The 20331-nt window shown below is 41.5% G+C and overlaps 2 protein-coding genes across 6 annotated transcripts in view; both read right to left on the reverse strand.

Annotated features, from left to right (window-relative positions):
* Window positions 1-7006: 7006 nt before the first annotated feature.
* On the reverse strand, window positions 7007-9040 carry LOC133391317 (testis-specific gene A8 protein-like). Its single transcript, XM_061644637.1, has one exon. It carries the CDS (start codon window positions 8582-8584, stop codon window positions 7643-7645), a length of 942 nt encoding a protein of 313 aa, XP_061500621.1. The 5' UTR covers window positions 8585-9040; the 3' UTR covers window positions 7007-7642.
* A 732-nt stretch (window positions 9041-9772) lies between these two features.
* LOC1275879 (trypsin) overlaps window positions 9773-20331 on the reverse strand; it is a 36302-nt gene continuing 25743 nt past the window's right edge. For all 5 annotated transcript variants that reach the window (XM_061644632.1, XM_061644633.1, XM_061644634.1 and 2 more), the window contains 4 exons: window positions 13107-13252; window positions 12082-13012; window positions 11911-11998; window positions 9773-11723 (listed from right to left, as the gene is read on the reverse strand). In XM_061644632.1, the coding sequence (XP_061500616.1) occupies window positions 11556-11723; window positions 11911-11998; window positions 12082-13012; window positions 13107-13252 (1333 nt within the window). In that variant the 3' untranslated portion in view covers window positions 9773-11555. The remainder of the gene's footprint in view (window positions 11724-11910; window positions 11999-12081; window positions 13013-13106; window positions 13253-20331) is intronic.

Genomic DNA, 20331 nt, shown 5'->3' on the forward strand with positions numbered 1-20331 from the left:
AGAAAGATATAGCTTGCAAACGTAAACAAACAGTTTACTATGCTCTTGCTTTCAGAAATGCAATGGTAGCGGCACACAATTCGATCGTAGTGGCATATGATTCGACCATAGTGGAACGCGATTCAACCGTACTGGCACGCGATTCAACCATGGGTGCACGCATTCGATCGTAGTGGCATGCGATTCGAAGCAGGCGGTTTGCGATTCGATGCAAACGGCACGAGATTCGAACGTAGATGGAAACAGGTGTATTTGCGTGTACAGAATAATTTCTATTTACTAGGGTAGATATTTACAAAAAATTCTAATATAGCTTTACATTTACAAAAGTAGTGCACACTTAAGGACGACTCTATCTCATCATCGTTGTTATCAACGATGTGGAAAATGTAGTTAGCAAACAACCTAAGAATACATATTCGTATTCCCAGACTAACTCCTGCTAGTTCTGGAAATCGCAGACTATTTATTTATTTATTTATTTATTTATTTTATTTTATTAGTTGCTCGTAACTGGAGACGAAAACGATAACGTAAGGTGCGACAAGGTGCATACCAATGTAAGCGCGATAGAAGGGAAGGAGTATCAGTCGTATTGAGCAATATGCCAGCAACGAAAGAAGCCTGAGCGACCGAGAGGCGGTGCTCCAACTTGGTAAGGCCTAATAGGGTGCATCTATCGTCATACGAAGGAAGCGGAATACGAAGGAAGCGGAATACGAAGGAAGCGGAGCGACCTACGAAATACGATCCTTGTAAAACGTCTCTGGATCCTCTCAATCCTTTGGAGCAGAGATAGTTGGATAGGAGACCAGATGACACAGGCATATTCTAGTACGGAACGGACCCAGCAACAATAAAGGGACTCAAGACAAAAAGGATCACGAATTTCAGTGGACATGCGACAAATATAACCAAGACTTTTGTTGGCCTTGTTGATGACATAGTCCGTGTGCTCTTTGAAAGAGAGACTCGGGTCAAAGAAGACGCCAAGATCCTTAGACAAGGACACACGGGGAATAGGGGCATCACAGACACTATAAGCATGAGTTATACTTGTAGAGGATCGGAAGAAAGACAAGACAGAACATTTTTCAGGACACACGACTAAACCGTTAGAAGTACACCATGTAGAGAATTTACAGAGCCAGGATTGAAGGACTAGACAATCAGCTGTAGAAGATACAGGAAGAAAAATTTTAACGTCATCCGCATAAAGTAAGATGCCGTTAGGAGGAAGGATCAAAGTACAGTCATTGAGGAAGAGAATGAACAGTAAGGGACTAAGGACACTACCTTGTGGGACACCCGAAGAGCTAAGAAAACATTCAGAGAAAGAGCCACAGATTTTAACTACATATGAACGATTCTCAAGATAGGAGTTGAACCACGGCAATATAGAGCCACCGAAACCTAATTTTCGAAGCTTAGCAAGAAGTAATGATAGAGGTATACTGTCAAATGCCGCTTTGAAATCGGTATAGACCAGTAGCGGGTTTACAGTGTCAGGGGCCCTAAGCAGTAAGCATGGTTGAGGCCCTCTGTACGGGGGGGAGGGGTACTCGGCATCCGTCTTTGATTATGTAACATTTCAACTTACATTTTGTTGCTGCCGGGGGGGGGGGGGGGGGGGGTTGGGACACAGGGTTCGTCTAGCGCGGGGCACCAACGTCCATAACCCACGGGGCCTTCCTTGCTAATACAGAGTTATATTCAACTGTTATAGATAATGGACTAAAGATTCCGGGGCCCCTCATTGACGGGGTCCCCCGCAATTGCTTACTTTGCTTACCGTTAAACGCGCCACTGGTATAGACAGTGTCTACTTGCTAACCACTAGACAGGTTGTGATATAGAGAAGACAAAAACACATTAGGTTGGTGGACACTGTGCGATTGGGCATAAAGCCGTGTTGTTCCGTAGAAATAAAATTTTTTACACAAGGCATTACAGATACACCTGTTCTCACTTTCCTCTGAATCGTTATCCGGTTGCTATGGATCGCAATCCATGAGAATGGATCGCAATCAACTACGTCTGAATCGTTTTCAGCTACGTTTGGATCGTTTTCAGCTACGTTTGGATCGCTCTCAGCTACCTTTGGATTTTACGTGAGCTCGCGCAAATTTCGTTGCGGCGCATAGTTTTTTTAGTAACCGCTTGGCGTACCTCACGATTCACATCATAACAGACGATATGAAAAGCAACAATTTCATATTATTCTATGTTTGAACAAAATTGAGATCTTCTCATTGAATTCTGAAACCCCATTTTTAAGCAATGAATAACATTTGACAAATTTATCGGCTTCTATGCATCAGAATAGATTCCCAACCAGACCGTCCCTCCATAGCAAAGAAGGAATATCCGGCTAAATCTCGAAAGCCTAAACAGTACTGAATGACTACGTAGGTCGTCTCGTCAAAAAGAAGAAGATTGTGCATGTTTGTTTGGAAAAGTTTGGTCAAATAATCAATAAAGTATGAATGGTGATGTAAGCTTCACATAAAAAAGTGATTAGATTTTACAATTGAATGCATTAATTATTTAATTCTTTCCTTGGAATGCAAATGTGTCCCGCGGTCACTGAATAAACGGTTGCGCTGCAATGAAATTTGCGCGAGCTACCGCAAAATCCAAAGGTAGCTGAGAGCGATCCAAACGTAGCTGAAAACGATCCAAACGTAGCTCACAACGATTCAGACGTAGTTGATTGCGATCCATTCTCATGGATTGTGATCCATAGCAACCGGAAAACGATTCAGAGGAAAGTGAGAACAGGTGTAAATGGACAATTGACTCGAGGATTTTAGAACACGCAAAAATAATAGAAATGCCTCTGTAGTTAGATGCTAGTGTGCAATCACCTTTCTTATAAATGGGAACAAGCCAAGCTAGTTTCCATTGACTAGGAAAAATCCCTGCACTAAGCGAGCGAGAAAAAAGACGAGTAAGAATAGGAGTGAGGGTATTGCCACATTTTTTCAAAACACAGGCAGGGATGCCATCGGGGCCTGGTGAAAACGAAGTTTTAAGTTTGGATAAAGCGGATTTTACTAGACTTTCGCTTACAACGACTTAATTACATGATATCACATCAGAGGGCGTGTAAGACAAGCCTACGTCCAAAGGAACCTTAAAAGAACTGGGATCGACAAATACACTAGATAAATGTTTGGCAAACAGGTTACATATATCAGGATTGGACGTAGCAGAGGACAGATCAAGAAACAGGGTGGATGGAAGGCTAGCAGAGCCTCGCCTAGAGTTCGCAAAACGAAAGAATGACCCAGGATCAATAGAGAAGCGCATTTGAAGACGCCGGATGTAGCGACGATACAGATGGCGATTAAGAAGACGATAAGCCTTAGCCGCATATTTATATACACAAAGATTGTGTAAAGTATTATTTAAACGGTAGGCGCGTTGAGCGCGGTTTTTTTCGGATTTTAATAGACGTAAAGTTCTGTTCGCCGGTCTCGTAGTACAGTCGTCAACTCGAACGACTTAACAACATGCCCGTCATGGGTTCAATCCCCAAATAGACCGCGCCGCCATACGTAGGACTGACTATCCTGCTATGGGGGGTGGAATCAATTAGTCACTGAAAGCCAAAGCCCACAAGTGGGTACAGGCAGGCCTTGACCGACATCGGTTGTTGAGCCAAAAAAGAAGAGAAAGAAGAAGAAAGTTCTGTTCGACCACTTAGGATTAGGAGCGGGCTTAAGGAGAGGACAGCAGGAAGGGAAGGCGGAAGTGATTACATTAGTAAACGCAGCTACAGCATGATTTATGTCACAGTCAGCACCAATAAAGGACCAATCGGTATCAGCTAAAATACGATGAAGCTTTTGGTAGTCCAGCTTCCTAAAATTGAACGTACGAGCCGTAGGTATTCGTTGAGAGGATGCAGGGCGAGAGTGCGCAAGGAGCACACTTGTCTCAAGAGCAGGATGATGATTGTCTAGCGCGACGAGTGGAACAGGCGAAACTATGACGGGGGAGCAGCGCTCCAAGAAGGCAGCATTGGCAAATAGAAGGTCCAATTGTCTTCCGCGTATATTTTTTATGCCAGATAATTGCAGCAGACCGTTTACCGACATTCCATCAAGCAGAGAAACATTTTCATACGCCAGTAGGAATGAAGTGATTAACGCACGACGGTATGCTGGATTAAGACGGTATGCATATTGTATTTGTGTGTGCCGATTCGATGTTTCATTCTACTCTCAGTGTTTAAATGAAAGTAAATAGGACTTCTGTTACCCAGTTAGAACATGTACTGTGCTGTATTATGCCTGTTAAACTTTTCGTTCTTCCAGCAAGACCGTTGCAAACGGTAGTGATTCGTGGCCACGGAATGGTTATCTGTATACAGAGTAGACTGCAATTACTTCTCCTTTATTCTCCAGAAGTGATTGATCGCAAGAAATTTAACCAATATAATTTTCCTAATAGAAAATTCGTCCACTTTTCCACGTTAACTATTAGCCGTTTTTTTGTAAACACTTTTTCATGAAACTGTCAAAAGCGAGCTGAAAATGGCAACCTAGCAACGGGCTTTGCATCGACCTATTCTCCTTAACACTCTGGGCGCTGGCATTTTGCATCAGCTTCCCAACAGGACAAAAGTAGAAAGCTTGGAGCAAAATAATCGTTTGTCTCGCTCTATCCTTTATACCGCGCTTGCTTGCACTCATGCGCGAGCGCTCGAGTATATTCTCTCAGAACTGAGCATTCGCAGTTCAACCCGTGCAGTGAGAATGTATGTGTTAATGTGCAGCGAAATTTGTCTCTGTATCTCATTCCCCCACCCCCAAAAACCACATTCACTCTCCGCGCACTCTTAAAATTTTGGCGCGCACGCTACGTACAACACAATACAAAAGGTCGTTTTAACCACGCGCACTGATCAAAGTCGCGATGGTTCAATCGGTACGCCGACGCTCCATGTCAGAGATTTGGTGTGAAGAAAAAGTTATTCTGACCAAATCGACAACACACACGCGACGACACACATCGTCACATCGAACGCCGTCGATGGAAGTGTGATGATCTAAAAATAGATCTGTGGGGTGAGTGAGAAGGGGGAGGGGCATAGAACAAGAACGTAAGCGTGAGTCGTCGCGTGTGCGTGTGTGTACACTCAAGAACTTATTTTTTGCTCTTTCCTGGAACCCACATGTTTCTACATTCTTCTGATTTTAAGCAACAAAAGTAGAAGGGAAGTAGAAGGCTACTTCATTTCTACTTTCCTTGCTACTTTCGAGCGTGTTGACTCGCTTGGGTTTCTGCAGAGAAAACAGTACAAGATAAGAGAGCGATGAGAGCGTTTCATTGGCTTACGATCGTTCACTCTCTTTCCGATCCTCACATACGATGCCACTTCTGCAATATGCGCTCTCTCTTTCTTCCCGCTGCAATGCGCTCTGCTGAGAGTTGCTGAGAGACCAATCACAGAGAAGAGGAGTGAACAAAGCTGTGATTCCAAAGCCACACAGCGCCTAGAGTGTTAATAGATCTTGGCTATGAGTGACAAGTGACAAGAGAACAGATAGGGGCCTCCTGGAGCCACAATTTCTTGCTGCAGCAGTGCCCAAGCCACCGTCACTCTTCTACAGCAAGCAAATTTGTGTTCCAGACTTTCCATTTGAGGTCAAAACGAACATTGATTGGAAGCCCTTCTTCCCATCCGAAACAAGAGCTCTCCATGTTAGACTTTACCATTTGCCAGCATGTACAAGTGTGGCTCGTTGTTGTGCTGATAAATCAAAACTTTGAATATCATCCCAAATTCTCCAACAAAGTTGCTGATTTACATGTGCTACTTTGGCATCTGATAGCTTGTCCACACGCATGCGACGAAGTTTACTTGAAGAGGAGTTTGAGACATTTTCAGCGGGTATATATGCCAGTTGTCTTACCACGATTTTTAGGCAGGGATACCAGGTTGGAATGGTGGCCAGATTCGGCGGAATACCAGCTTGGACGATATGAGGCTCGCTGTATTTGAGGGAGCTGCACTCTGCTCGGTATCGGTTTGTCCAGAGGGCATATGCAGTTATTCCTGGTATGTGCAGGTTCAGTCCACCTCGCTTCCGTGGTGAAGCCAGTTGCTGTAGTGGAACTCGGATTCCTTCATTGCCATGCCAAAGAAATCCTCCTATTATGATGGAGACTCTTGCCGTGTCTAATGCTCGAGCACCACATATTGAAGTCACGTACCATAGCTTGGGGAGTAGAAACGTGTTCAAGAGTAGCACTTTTTGCACGATGTTTAAACTCCTCATGCGATGCAGCCAAACTAACGAGGCGAAGTGCTGGATCACGGCATCCCAATTGTGTCCCATATCGTCACGGATATTCTTCTTCTTCTTCTTTGGCTCAACAACCAATGCCGGTCAAGGCCTGCCTGTATCCACTTGCGGGCTTGGCTTTCAGTGACTAATTGATTCCCTCCATTGCAGGATAGTCAGTCCTACGTATGGCGGCGCGGTCTACGACTGTACTACGAGACCGGCTCAAACCCGGTACTACGAGACCGGTCACGGATATTATTAGAAAATAATATACCAAGCAGACGCAATATTTCCACGGTATGCAGCCACGGAACAGATATCCTTGATGGTGTGGTCAGTCCTATGTCGAGCGCTGTGGTTTTCTGCACGTTGAGACGGGCTCCAGAGACACAGCCAAATGCCTCAAAGAGTTCTCGCACACGCTCTATTTTGTCGGGAAATGTTGTCACCACCGAGATGTTGTCGGCATATGTATTGATCAGGTTATCCTGATCGCAACAAATACTTTATAATCTTGTGATGAGGGGTTGAAGGTAGAGGATAAAAAGGTGCATGGAAAGAGGATCTCCCTGACGGACGGAACGAAGGATCGGGAAAGAAGGAGAGAGGATTCCATTGATAAGGATACGGGAGGTGGAACGTTCACCAATTGTTCTCAAAAACCCCACTAGTCCCGAATTGAAACCCCAAGAGAGCATATTGTTGAAGAGAAAGTCTCTATTGACGAGATCACTTTCGTTTCCTCTGCAAATCTATCACCCTCTCCTTAACGGAAAGAACAGCCTGAAAAATGTTGCATAGTTTATTACAACACTTTTGCGCTGTCGAGATTATCTCCCACCTACCGATGATGCCATCGATTCTGTGTTTGACAATCCGCGACAGAAGCTTGTAATCTACGTTAGGCCCGTGTCTGTGCTCCATCGGATGTGATTTTATCGGAAGGCCTGTCAACATTTTATATGAAATTTGACAGATAACGTCGGACGTGCGATTTCGTCGTACGACGGAATCAATTTTTTTTGAAAAGGAAAGGACATGCATACCGGACACTTTTAACTTTGTTTTCAGTGAGGAAGAAACATAACACCGATCGATACGTGATCCAGAACCACTGGTGACATAAGAAAACTCTACCGCGTATCCTCGGAGAGCCTCCCAGCTGTCACACAAACCCATGTTATTTACCGCGTTTCGCAAAGAAAGGCTGAAATTTATCGCGCCCGTCACATCCTTCGATTCCAACACACAGTTGAAATCGCCCGCGAGTATAACATGATCACATGCATTCCGCAGATAGAAGGGTTAATGATTTGTTTGTATCCATTGCGACAAAATTAAGATCATGGTTGTGTAGTGGTGAGCCCCTTGGGAGGCCGACCAGGCTTACGCTTGGTCACGCTCGTAAAGCTAAGTGTGGATGATCTTGAGGCGTCACTCTCGTTATCCGTCTCCGAAAATTGTTTGCGTTTTACTGCAAACTGTTCATCTAAGGAGCAGATGGGAAAGGAGGAGGAAGGAATTATGAGCGGTACTTTGAACATTTTAGCCGTGCAGTCCACTCTCATATGTTTGTGTGCCGTGGCGGCTAGAGCGGTGGCATCAGCAGCGGCAGCAGAAGCAGCAGTTGCATCAGCAGCGGCAGCGGCAGCAGAAGCAGCAGATGAAGCGGCAGCAGAAGCAGCAGGTGCAGCGGCAGGAGCAGCGGCAGGAGCAACAGCAGCAGCAGCGGCAGGAGCAGCGGCAGGAGCGGCGGCAGGAGTGTCGGAAGAGGCAGCGGCAGGAGCAGCGGCAGATGCTGTGGCAGACGTAACTGCAGCATGCATAGCAACCACCGTAGTGCTTGAAGCATAATCATTAAAATTCGCTTTTCCTTGGGGTTGCTCTTCCTTGGCTATTTTGTTAGGTTTGGGGCTTGACGGCCGAACGTTAGAAACCGGCACGATCGGGATCACCAGTCGGTTAGCTATTTTTGATGCGCCTGCTGGACGTTGCGGAGCTGCGTTTTGAGCAGCACTTGACGAGGGATGTGTTGTATTAGTAAGCGTAGTGATTCTTACCTTTCCTCCACGTCCGCATCCTTTAGTGTTAGTGCTTGCCACTGATGGTGAAGTTGTAACTTCTGTTGGTGTGGGAGTCTGCCGTACGGCTCCAGCGTATGATTTTTCGTTGTTCCGAAAGTGACACACTGTTTTGGATGCAGCTGAGATCGTGGTGTACGGCCTCATTGCAGTGATGATGTGATCCGTGATACGTGATGTGATGCAGTGATACGGCCTCAACATGGTATGGGCTTAGCCAGTTTAATGCGGACTATGCGCACACCCGACGGGATTCCAGCTAGCCGCGTTTCTGAGCCCCAAACGCCGGGAACAATCGTGAGTACCTCAACAAAACCGCCCAGTTCAGCGACAACATCCGCGTCGGGAATCCCTGGTGGCAGATCGCGCACTTTTACCTCTGTCGCATCATCCACCATCTCGATTGCGATCTTGTGCTGCTTTCCCTCGTGCGTGACGAAGTGAATCCCGTTGTGCGCGTTCACTATGGCCAATGCACGTTCGAGTGTTGGCATGGTAACATATACTGCACTTTGTGCAGTGTTCCGTTGCACCATCTAGACATCCGCACCAGTTTTAAGAACGGTAAACAGAAAATCTGCTGTTTCGTCTAGCGTTGGTCTAATAGGGGCTTCCGAATAATCGATACGGAAGGTGTTACTTCTGTACCGCTGAAACTTGCTCATGATAGCTTGCAAATTGGTCAAAACACGTCCTCTCACTTTGACGTTTACAAGCGTACTGGTATGACCGACTGAACGATCAAGTCCGCTTCGAACAAAGTTGTGGTCATTTTGCTAAGGAATGTAGATTTCCCGAGTTTCAGGGGCCCTCATAGGTTCAAGCCTTTTTTAATATTTAGGCATGTCTGAGATTGTCTGAGATTTTCCAGATAACAAAGTAATGTTCGAAGAGCTATTCAAAATGCCGCAGACTCAGAGGATAATTGAAAATATGAGGCGTTCAACTTTACGTTGCCGCCACTGAAAGTCCGGATGTATGAACCTGGCGTGGCAACATTTCTACACATGTTACATGGTAAAAACAATACTGTGTGCCTCTTGATCTATAAACAAAACGGAAAATCACTGGGCTCGAGAGTTCCTTGACGGATCTAGACTGAGACAGGTCAGGTCTTTTCCAGAATTGGCACGGTATCGAAATCATTTACAACAAGGATAAGCAATCTGGATAACACATTCCAGTAACAGTATGAGTTCGGAATCAGTTCCAGGACTGGCATGGGTTCAGTGATATTTCTGGTATAGTTATGGAAACGGTATGGGAACAGGATCATGCCCATGGCAGGTATGGGTTCGAGATGTAATGGCTTATGTAAGTGATTGGCCAACTCTAAGATCTGGAAACAGTTTCTGCTTTGGTGCGGGTTATGTAAAAGTTCCAGGAACGACATGGGTTTAACAACATCACACGGATCTGTATGAGGTTATTTATTTATTTATTTATTTATTGAGGTTGGAACCAGGGTCTCTCTTTAACCACCTGTTACTCATGCAGGGCTTCCCACGATTTATTGGTCAGTTCCCATAATTTTGTGGGCTCGTCTCATGACTTATTCATCATATTCCATAGATTTTTGGTTCGTTCCCATAATTTATTGGTATCGTCCGATTGGATCTCAATACAATTGAACCAAAAAATTCTGGTAATCGGAAAAGAATCGTAAGAACACACCAAAAAAATATGGGAACCAACCAATAAATCTTGGGAAACCTTGTAAGAATTTTCAGCAGCGATTTGAATCTTCAGTAGCGACAGTTTAGATAAGAGGCACTTGGGATTTGCGTTGTTTTTACAAACAACCTAGCCTGTGCCTGAATCCTGTGCCTGAATTCTGAATCTATTAATTATCTCCAAAATTACATTGCCTAATCCTGTTACTGGGTCAAATTAACTAGTTGTACTAATATTCTGCAGTTTATTCTGTAATGATCATAATTATACTATACAATTATACTAACCATCCAAATAAAAACACGTGATAAAACACAGTTATTTGATTTACTCAAACCTAATATACTTCCAAAATATTACTAGCTCATCCCTGGAATTGTTTGGTTTTGGTTAAATTTGTTTTACAGTTCTTCTTTATTTATTCGTTCAAGAAGACATTTGCCACCTTTGATATACATTTAATTCTGAAGTCTCGTTTAAAAAGTATTGTTTTTCTTATAAATGAACGATTGGAAACGATTTTTGTGGATGGAAAAATATTTCCCTTGGTCGTGAAAGGGTTAAGGATTAAAAACAGAGGACAAAAAAGTGTGATCAGTCAAAAAAATAAAGCAAGAGCAATATCGCTTCTTGATTACCCCTTTCTCCTGCCCCCGTTAAAATTGTTGGTGATGTTTTAGAATACAGTAGAAATATTATAAAAAACGTACAAATGCTTAACGAACAAGTAATGTTATATTACACAAATTGATGACTGAAAAAGCTCTTTGACTATCGCTGTGCTTGTAAAAAGCAACAGTGTATTATCGTCGCACTCGTAAAAATAATAAACAGGCTTTTTCATTTTTCGTTTTCGTTTTCAAAAGTAGCAAAAAAATTCTTGAAATAGATCATATGAAACAAGCGATTTTTTATGAAATTAAGAAGAATGTATATTCGATAAAATAATAGTATAAGGTGAGAAAAATGTAAGGAGCTATTTCACAAATTCTAATAATTTGAATCGCAAATTATTAAGTAGCGAGTATCGCAAAATGCAGCTAGACGCTAAATTGTGTATTAATGCGAAAGTCGAGTTTATTTTTTATTTTTTTGCAGCCAGTAAATCCAGAGAAAAGTTGTGTTTAAGAACAAAATGCGTATGTGATTTCCAGCATTGTGAAAGTCTCAAGTCTATTAATAATGTTAGCGATATATACGGGAAATTTGTCGAGAAAATAATGGTCATATTATGGTAAGTTCATCAATGTATATAATGACAACTTAATTTGGAAGAGAACGACGGTATGAAATTTCCAGCTAAGTTTTTTTAGCTCTAAGGGGCGAGTTGTTAAAAAATTAACAATTTGTACGTTGCACTAAATGGTTTTCTGTTGAATTTATATATTAGATTATTATGAACTTATGAATCTCTCAATTTACACCAATCTACATCATAACGTATCTAAAATAATATCACAATCGATTTGCTTCTTTACATTTAAATTTAAAAGTGCGCAGTTTAATTGTTTTGGATAGTGTCGACTATCCATTGACGGTAGAATGAAATTTTTGTGTATACATCAGGATAATTTTTGAACGCGCATCCGGATCCAAATGATGTTATTCCAACCAGTACCCACGGACCTCGCTTGCTGATACGACATTGTAATGGACCTCCAGAGTCTCCCTATGGATGAAAATGAAGAAAATAATGTCATTTTTTATATCTTTACCAATGACGATTACTAACTGACTACCTATAAAAAGTAAGTTTTATTAAATTATTTCCCATGTGAAGTCTCCAGTAAGTTTAACAAATGCTGATCCTTAATTCAACGCAAATGCAATTCAGTTTTTGTTAAACGTATACATACCACACATGTTCCGCCAGCTCCATCTAGGTTTCCAGCGCAAAGATGACCACGATGTAGTTTGATAAAATCTCCATAAGCTTCTTCACACCTATTGAAATGCATTATATGTTAAATAATATAAAAATCAACATAATTTTGAGTTTGTTAAAGATATAAGATCAGGGTAATTACTTCTTAGTGCTTTGAATTGGTGCCCGTGTTTGCAATAACACATCTGTTAGTTCATCATCGATTGTAGATTTCCCCCAACCTGTTGCCAAGCAATCCACATACTGTGATGTATCAGGCAATGCATTTGTAGGAGATCCATGATCTGTTTGAGCAACAGAAGCGAAATCTTCGAACGGAATATTGCCTTCAGGAGGCATGGGATTGATAGCGTCCTCAGATCGGTAGTTAGGATCTTTGCGATAGAAAACTGGAGCATGAGAAAATTTATCGTTTCGTCGTCTATTGTTGCCGAATTTGCTGTTGATATTCTCTCGGTGATGATGCCGGTTGGGTGGTACATTTTTCACAAAGAGGAAGTTCCCTGAAAATTGGTGGTTGATCCATCGTTTTCCATTCTTGTCTACCCGCGAACGGGTATTGTCTACTTTGAACATATCTACGGAGAAAAGACGCCTAGAAGACCTTCTAGACTCAGTTAATCGACCCGATAATGCATTGTTTGATGTCTTCAGCACCGTTTGATCATTTGCTAAATCTGAACTCGTTCGATTGGTTAAATGAGATCGCAGCCGCCCCGCTACCAATTGATTGATCAGGTATTTTGCTGTCCGTGAATGTACAACTCGGTCATCAGAGGATGCGTCTTGAAACAATTTTTTGAAGTGTCTCAAAAAATTGTCATCCCTGAATGGGACCGGCCCTGAAACGGCATCTGATTCTTCGTCTAGTGACAAAGAGTCTGTTTCTAATTCGTCACTCTGTTCCACGTCGAAGTAATATCCCGGTTTGTAATTGGCATCCTGTTTTAGTTGTTGAGTTGGTCGTACATCATATGGCATGCTATTAACCGTAAAGTCAGCAAACGGAAGACATATTTTTCTTATTCGTGAGTTTGGGGATGTGTTAGCCGACTTTCCCAATTTGAGCAATACTAAAAAAAACAGTACAACGTTTAATTGCGAATGTTGTTAAATTGAACTAATTACATTTCACACAAATTATGGTACATGAAGTGATGCACTTACCAAGATCGTGCTTGAAGTTTTGATATTTTTCGTGTAAAATTATTTTATCTACTGGTATGCGTTGCTCAAAACCAGATTCGGAACGTCGGTCATACTCTCCAAGAAGCACTGTCCAAAGAGCAGGAAGCGGAAGGTTGAACAAATCACTAATATCAGAAAAAATTGAACATAATGTTGAATGTATCTTTAGTATTTTATAGATGAGTTAAATACGGCTCAACTAAGGCTTATAAAGGTAAGGTAAAATTTAAAAAAAAAAGTTTGAAAATGGATATTTTTCTATTTCGAAATACAGTCCAAATACTTTTAACGGAAATATTTTTCCTATTAAAATTAAAAACATTTAACCTTTATACTTTTTAAATTATGTACTTTCTTTGTAAAACACTAAAATATATTATATATTATAATTTACTCATGGAACCAATCAAAAATAAGACGCTTAAAACACATTAATACGTCATTTGATATTCCGCTCTCAGCCAAGTGTGGATTACCGACCGTGAACTGTATTTGGATATTAAAACGCAACAGTCATTCTGCTACTAAGATTTCAGGCTCATAGCAAATTAACATTTCTCTTTTTCTCGTAAAACCGTGGAAAATTTTAAACACATTTAGGTGTCTTTTATGTAGACTTGAGCCTCTTGAACATAGGAGAATGGCGGCACAGTGCCTATTTTTCACTACCTTTTTTGCGGTTCTATCGACGCCCCGTCAGTTCTTGAAAAGGTAAACTTTCAGGCACCTAGTAGGGTTTTGAGACCCAGGGCTCTTTTGAGCACGGACTTCAGATCAACAACTTTTGGAAGTAATGATCCTTTGGGTAAAATGGTTAATGTTTATTGTGTTTTAGGAAATAATGTCGATTTCAGTTCAAGTTTTAATATGATGAAAACATTTTTACGCAGTCTTGTTTGATGGTAGCACATGCAATGTATTTTTTCTTCTTATATTAAGTCATGTACCGTTCTTTCCGCAGTTAGTCTTGATATATAAAGGTTAAATATGATATACTGATATTATAATTTAGCAGATTGCGCAGATTTACTGTTAGTCCATAGTTCGTTATGTTTCGTAATTAAGAGAACCAGAGCAGGAAAACAATGAATGTGTGGTTTTTATGAAAAATTATGTAGAAGTAAGAGGACATGTAGGTAATAGAGGACATAATAGTAGATGAATGAACATAAAACGGAAAATGAAAATGTCAATTTAAAAGTAGAATTTATTGTAACTTGTTTGGAATTTTAAAATCACGAAACACAAGTAATTATTCACTTTAAATGCTTCCGAAAATAAGTACACGGTAAATGTTGATTTGAGACAGATCAATTTGTCAAGGAGCTTTGGGCTCCTGCCGAAACTTGAAACAATAATACACTTTTGATTTTGCTGAATATTCATTTATAACTTGATCAGAACACAACAATGCATATGTCGATACACAAAACGACAATGCTGGTGTCAAATATCACCAATTTCACTATAAATAATACAATCACTTGAGAGAAAAATAAAAATTTGTGAGCCAGTCGAAACCATATTCTATACTTCTCCAATGCCTACTTTGTTTGTAACATACATCAAACAGACTGTAAAAACTGCCAGCAAAATGATCAAAATGGACAATATGAAATTAATGATTTACTTAATGAAGTATCTTACTGTACTGTAATCCTGTTCTTGTATTAATGATGTATTTTTGAACACCAATCTTAGGAAAATGATAGTTGTTCGCCACGCGTTTCGAGGATAGCTTCATTTCACACATCACACATCCGGAGGCTGTTGTCTCTGGACTCGTGAATACTTCTGTAGATGCAATTCATGTAACTCTACCTGTCGTCACCGACACCCTGGTTACCCAAAAATCGAGCGTCTCAAGTCGTCTTACTCCGAGGGTTCAGATGGTATCCCAGCGACAATTCTCAAGCGTTGTGCTCTATCGGTAGCTCCTGTTTTGACTGAGATTTTTTACGAATCTCTGCGCACAAGGAACGTTTTCATCGCTGTGGAAGGTCTTGTGGTTAACACCCATCCACAAAAAGGGTTGCAAAAACGAAGCATTGAGCTATCGAGGTATTACTGCCTGCTACTACTGCGAGGCTGCCTGCGCCAAAGTGTTCGAGCTCCTCATCTATCAACCAGTAATAGCATCTGCCGGCAAATACATCGGCATTAACCAATACGGATTTATGCCCAAGAGATCAACTACGACAAATCTGATGCAATTCGTTAGCGACTGTTATAAGTTTATTGATGATGGTATGCAAGTTGATGCCATTTACATGGATATTAAGGCGGCTTTTGATAGCGTGTCCCACAATATTCTTCTGGTAAAACTTGATCGACTCGGATTATCACACCCTTTGGTTAAATGGATGAAATCGTATCTATGTGGTCGATCATCAGCAGTTAGATTAAGCTCCCACCTGTCTAAATCTATTGTCGGCTCTTCCCGCGTACAGCAGGGCAGCAACCTGGGGCCTCTGTTGTTTCTGCTCTACATAAACGACTTGTGCACGGTACTCCCGGATAATAGTTGTCTACTCTACGCAGATGATGCAAAATATAATGCCAAATCCGTGAGCCCAAGGACCATCTTCAACTTCAAGCCAGCGTGACTGAGTTTGTATCATGGTGCAAGCGTAACGCACTAAGCGTCTGTATTGATTAATGCGCCGTAATCTCATTCAGCCGTTCAAGAGCTCCAGCGCTATTTAATTATACGCTTGAAGGTCATAACCTTGAAAGAGTGAACTGTGTAAAGGCCCTAGGAGTCCTCCTGGATACTAAATTCTCCTTCGAAGAACAGATGAACCAAGTAGTCGCTAGTGGCAATCGGCTACTTGGCTTGATCATAAACATGACGCGCGAGTATCGTGATTCTATGTGTTTCATGACACTGGCTGGTATTATTGAATCCGTTCGAAGCGGGAACGTACGGCGCTCACATTAAATTCTAGGGATGGCAACACATTTCTTGAGCCCTGTCCTACAACACCGCGGTGAATAACTGTAGCAATCATCTAGTACGGTAGAAAAATGAGTGTCGGGATGTACGCCACCGCTACGAACGGATTCAATAATACCAGCCACTGTATCGCGTACTTATCAGATTACTGATGGAATACGCTAGCATTGTTTGGTGGGCCTCATTTAATAGGGTACTTGCGCGGCTAGAGTCCATCAAACGGAAGGCAACGCGCTTCGCCCTTCGTGATTGGCCGCGTCGTCTCGACTGTAGAACTAGGTGTTTGCTGCTTGGGTTCCCGTCCCTCGCTGAACGTGTTGAGCACGCCACACTGACATTTATCACGGGAATCTTAAACGGAACCATCGACTGTCCTGAGCTGCTTTGAAGGATTCACCTCTATGTTCCTGCCAGAATACTCCGTCGCCGGTCAATGCTGGCAGTCGCCGAACCTCGAACAACCTTTGGCTCTCGCAACCCCCTTCTTTGTATGTGCCGTCTACTAAATTCAGCTAACGATATCTATGAGCCTGGAATGACTTCAGCAAAACAGACTTCACGTTTAAGTGTTCAAAATGCGTCCAACAATAACAATATATAAATGTTCTGTTCGTTATCTAATGTATATTTTTAAAAAAATTGACTCGATAGGGCTCTATAGTCCATCGAACAATAGACACTAAACTAAACTAAAACTGTTTTAGACATTTTTAAAACCCGACCTCGGAGGCGCTTATGTTTTATTGTACCTACTAAACCTTGCAGTCGATCCGAATGACTCCAGGTTGCTGGTAGAAGTTCCCGGAGGTTTAAGGCGGATCAAAACTAAGCGACCGCGCAGGGTCATAGCGTGTAAATTTAACATTTAGCCTTAATTCTCGAGCCACCGACTACATTAAAGGCTTCATTCTCCGCCTTAGGCTTAAAATGATAGATCAAAATGTAGTCTGGTGGTGTAGTTTTCGACACTCTTGCAACAGGCCAAGACCGTGCAGTAGTTGTATTGCTGAATGAAGAAAGTGGGCACATAGACTACAGACAAGTGGCTACGTAACGGTTACACCTTTGTACAACATTTCATTCAACAATCGTTTTTTTTCTTTTCCTTCCTGATCTACTTTGGCACAATAACTGTTGCTGTTCAGGTTCGATCGCTACCACTAGTGGGCTTGTCTTTCAGTGACATATTTTTAACCATAGCAGGATAGTCCGTATGAGAAAAGGACTACGTATAGAAGCACGGGCGATTCGGGGGTTTAAACCATGACGGGGATGTTGTTCGTTTGGAGTATGCTAACCCATGCATACATATTCATAAATACCCAAATGAATGCTAGACACACTTCAATTCAACTGGAAAACAAACTACCGAAAAAGTCAAATTCTACAATAATGTTTGTAGAGTTTCACGTGAAGATCAAAATTTTTATAGCAAGAGTAAAAATGTGTGAACGTTCTATGAAATATATGAACTGTTAAGATCCGCCATCTAGATATCGCTGCCCTAATCCAGTGATGTCAAACTCTTGTATGGTCGCGGGCAGCAATACAGTCAATAATACAGGGGTTGCCAGCCAATCCGATTTCGTAAAAGCATTATCAGTCAGCGTAAATACTTATTCGTGTGACGTAAGCCCTCAATTGGGCACTGTTATTTCTGTTCGGGTCTTGTAAAGTATGAATCAGGCTTAGTAAAGAATGAAATAACATCCCAATTTCCAAACTAATCCTAAATTATCCTTATTAAAACATAATAAGACAGGCAGGACGGATGGAGTGGTTGTGGATTTTATTGAATTTTAGATTCTCATTTATGAATGTCTAAAAGGGTAACTGCATGTTTGTTGTACCATTTCGTTAACAAAATATATTGATAATTTTGTGTTTTTGATCAACTGTTCGTTTCTTTTTCACCCACTAAACCATATGGTGCCTTCGTTCAAATATCACGACGGACATATCCTTGGACCTTGTTGTACCAATTATGTAGATGTAAGAGGACATATAAATAATAGAGGAAGTAATAGTAAATGAACTTCAATAAAAATGAAAATGAAAATTATAATTTAAAAGTATTGTAAGCAAAGTATGATAATTACTTATACCTTCAATAGCAGTCACCTCAATTCGATTTTTTTGATTTTGTATGCATTGCTACAGATATGTGCTTACTTTGAGGCTTTCTTTACTGTTCTTTAATCCTTACATATCATACATCATACATTTATGAGGATACTCTTCGGCTATGCGAGTGCAAAACATTAAACCAGTATGTAAATCTCTCATGCAAACCAAGTATTCTATTTCGAAACTTGAATTCTAATCATATGTCATTTAATAGGCACACGAAGTGCAAATGCATTCATTTTTCAACAGAATGACTAATAACGATATCTCATAATTAAAGCATTACATCGGCTAACATTAGCATGTTAAATGGGTATTTAATATATCGGCCTGATATTGTAGAAGCATATCGATAAAGTACCCTAATAATGTGTGTAGTGAAGTATGCGATAATTTGATGTTGTATTTTGATATTCTGGTTATTTGTGTATTAACCAGCAAACCCCAAAGTCTGAAAATGTGTGAAAATGTGGGGAGTTCAACTTTTGCGCCACTAATCAACTATTCGGGCCTTGAAGCCGTGACGGACATGTTGTTAAATCGTACGAGTTGACGAATGTACCACGATACCGCTAACACGAGCATTACTTCCCATGAACCATAAATCACAAGAATCAAAATGTTATTTTGGCCCGGTTACAGGATTAACCAATATAATTTTGGGGATATTTAATAGCATCAGAATACGCACATTTTTTAAAAAACAAAGCAAGTCCCAAGTGCCTCTAATGGTGTGTTTATATACAGGGTTTCACACTTTATCTCAAGACCGCGGGACCCCTTCCCGAATCTGTCTTAGCCAAAGCCAAGATTGCGGTATGATGCTTGAAATCGTTGATGATACCTGAAAACGTTGATGATACCTGAATTCATCGGATGCAATGCTGAATCTGCGGCACATTTCTCGAAACACACTGGTCCGCGCCGAGGACATGCGGTCGAATATTTTTTTACACGGATAACCTTTGTGTACATCAGTCTATTAGAAACACTCAATTATCCTTTTCGTTTTTTTACCAAAAAAGACAATTTAATAAAATGAGTGAATGCATATTTGTTTAATTAAAATATTTACAAGTGTTAAGAAAGTAGTTTAAACTGTTTAAATCATCTTTTCTGGTAAAAACACGAAAAAATAATTCACTGTTTTCAGTACACTGATGTACACAAAGGTTATCCGTGTAAAAAAATATTTGACCGCATGTCCTCGACGCGGACCAGTGTGTTTTGAGAAATGTGCCGCAGATTCAGCATTGCATCCGATGAATTCAGGTATCATCAACGTTTTCAAGCATCATACCGCAGTCTTGGCTTTGACTAAGACAGATTCGGGAAGGGGTCCCGCGGTCTTGAGATAAAGTGTGAAACCCTGTAAGCTCTTTCGAACCTGTAGCGACCAGAGCGCTATCTGGTGCGCACACCTAGAAGTACCGACCAAAATGTTTAACGGGCTAGTTAGGCAGGGACTGCACACAAAGCTAGAGCAGGACAAACAGTGGTAGCATGCTCCACCGCAGCTATAAAAACGGTGGCTTGCTCCATACACGCTCTCTCTCGTTCTAAAACGTTTCAACATCGACACGCGCATATCCGTCCGGCTTAACAAATACATACATTCTCTTCTCCGGCAACTCTCGATCGAACAACAGCAATTTTTGCGTCTCTCCCGAACTCACCGTTCCGCGGCTTAGTAAAAAAACGAATAAACCGAACTCTAGTAAAACGTAAAACGTAGTTCGCAAAGCGTGTTGCGTATCCTTTCTTTAAAAAATTAGGGACCACATTTATGGCACCCCTAAAAACCCATCAGACCCTTCAACTATATTCCCGTAAGTGATAGAACACTCATCCATCGAACCCATCGTACCGTGAATTGAGATAACTACAACTTTGACAGGAGTTGTATATGTTAGCTAGTGAAGATTTTCATGTATAACCGGCATTTAGAAAGAGAGAGAGAGAAACTGGTTCAGATTAGTGATGTACTGTATGGAGCGCACCCACGACTCCGATCCGACTCCGGCTATTGTTAGTCCGATTCCGACTCCGGCAAAATGGAACCATTTGATCCGCCCGGAATCGGAGACGTCTGGAGTCGCCCGGAGTCGTCTGGAGTCGTCC

The sequence above is a fragment of the Anopheles gambiae genome, chromosome 2, assembly GCF_943734735.2.
Source record: "Anopheles gambiae chromosome 2, idAnoGambNW_F1_1, whole genome shotgun sequence".
NCBI lineage: Eukaryota > Metazoa > Arthropoda > Insecta > Diptera > Culicidae > Anopheles > Anopheles gambiae.